The sequence below is a fragment of the Gobius niger genome, assembly GCF_951799975.1.
Source record: "Gobius niger genome assembly, chromosome: 19".
NCBI lineage: Eukaryota > Metazoa > Chordata > Actinopteri > Gobiiformes > Gobiidae > Gobius > Gobius niger.
Window position 1 is genome coordinate 25,214,654 of NC_136870.1, and position 622 is coordinate 25,215,275.

Here is a 622-nt window from a genome sequence, read left to right on the forward strand (position 1 = left end):
ACTTAAAACGTTTATGTTGCGCCAAACTCTTACAAATCAAATTATTTGGCACAACAAAACCTAAGTTTAGTCAACTCAAATGCTATACAGTAAGTTAACTTAGGTTTTTAAGTTCAATATATATTTCTTTCCCCCAATTGCTATTGCTCCTGCTCATGTTTGAAATGAGCTCTGTGAATATCTAAATGTTGTTTCAAAATGTGCAGCTATATTCACATAAACACTTTTCTTTCTTTCTTTTAATAAACTGCTAAGTTTGTTAAACCCGACCACGACAAAAAACTACAAAAAAAGCAGCTTATGTCTGGGCACTATTCAACACAAGACCACATCTGAGACCACACCAAAAACCTTCTTAAATTATTTCCCATGAAGACGATCAGATCCCGCTGACCCTAGCCCCGCCCCTCCCTCCTCTGCCGCGCCCATGTGGGCGTGGCGTTGCTGCGGGGCGTGGGCAGGTGCCGCAGGCGGATGGGCTGCTTGTTGAAGCGCTCCATGATCTCCCGGATGCGCGACAGGTTGGTGCGAGCGAGGGCGAAGTCGCACTTGGTGGCGCCCATGTCGTAGCCGACCTCGCAGCGCTTACTGCTGGAGGCGTAGCCCTCGGCCCGGGCCCAGA

The 622-nt window shown here is 47.6% G+C and overlaps 1 protein-coding gene across 1 annotated transcript in view; it reads right to left on the bottom strand.

The window, feature by feature from the left end:
* Positions 1-272: 272 nt before the first annotated feature.
* cpxm2 (carboxypeptidase X (M14 family), member 2) overlaps positions 273-622 on the bottom strand; it is a 60,312-nt gene continuing 59,962 nt past the window's right edge. Inside the window, exon 15 of the mRNA XM_079577149.1 lies at positions 273-622. This exon is cut by the window's right edge and continues 48 nt beyond it. Within this exon, the coding sequence (XP_079433275.1) occupies positions 396-622 (227 nt within the window). The 3' untranslated portion in view covers positions 273-395.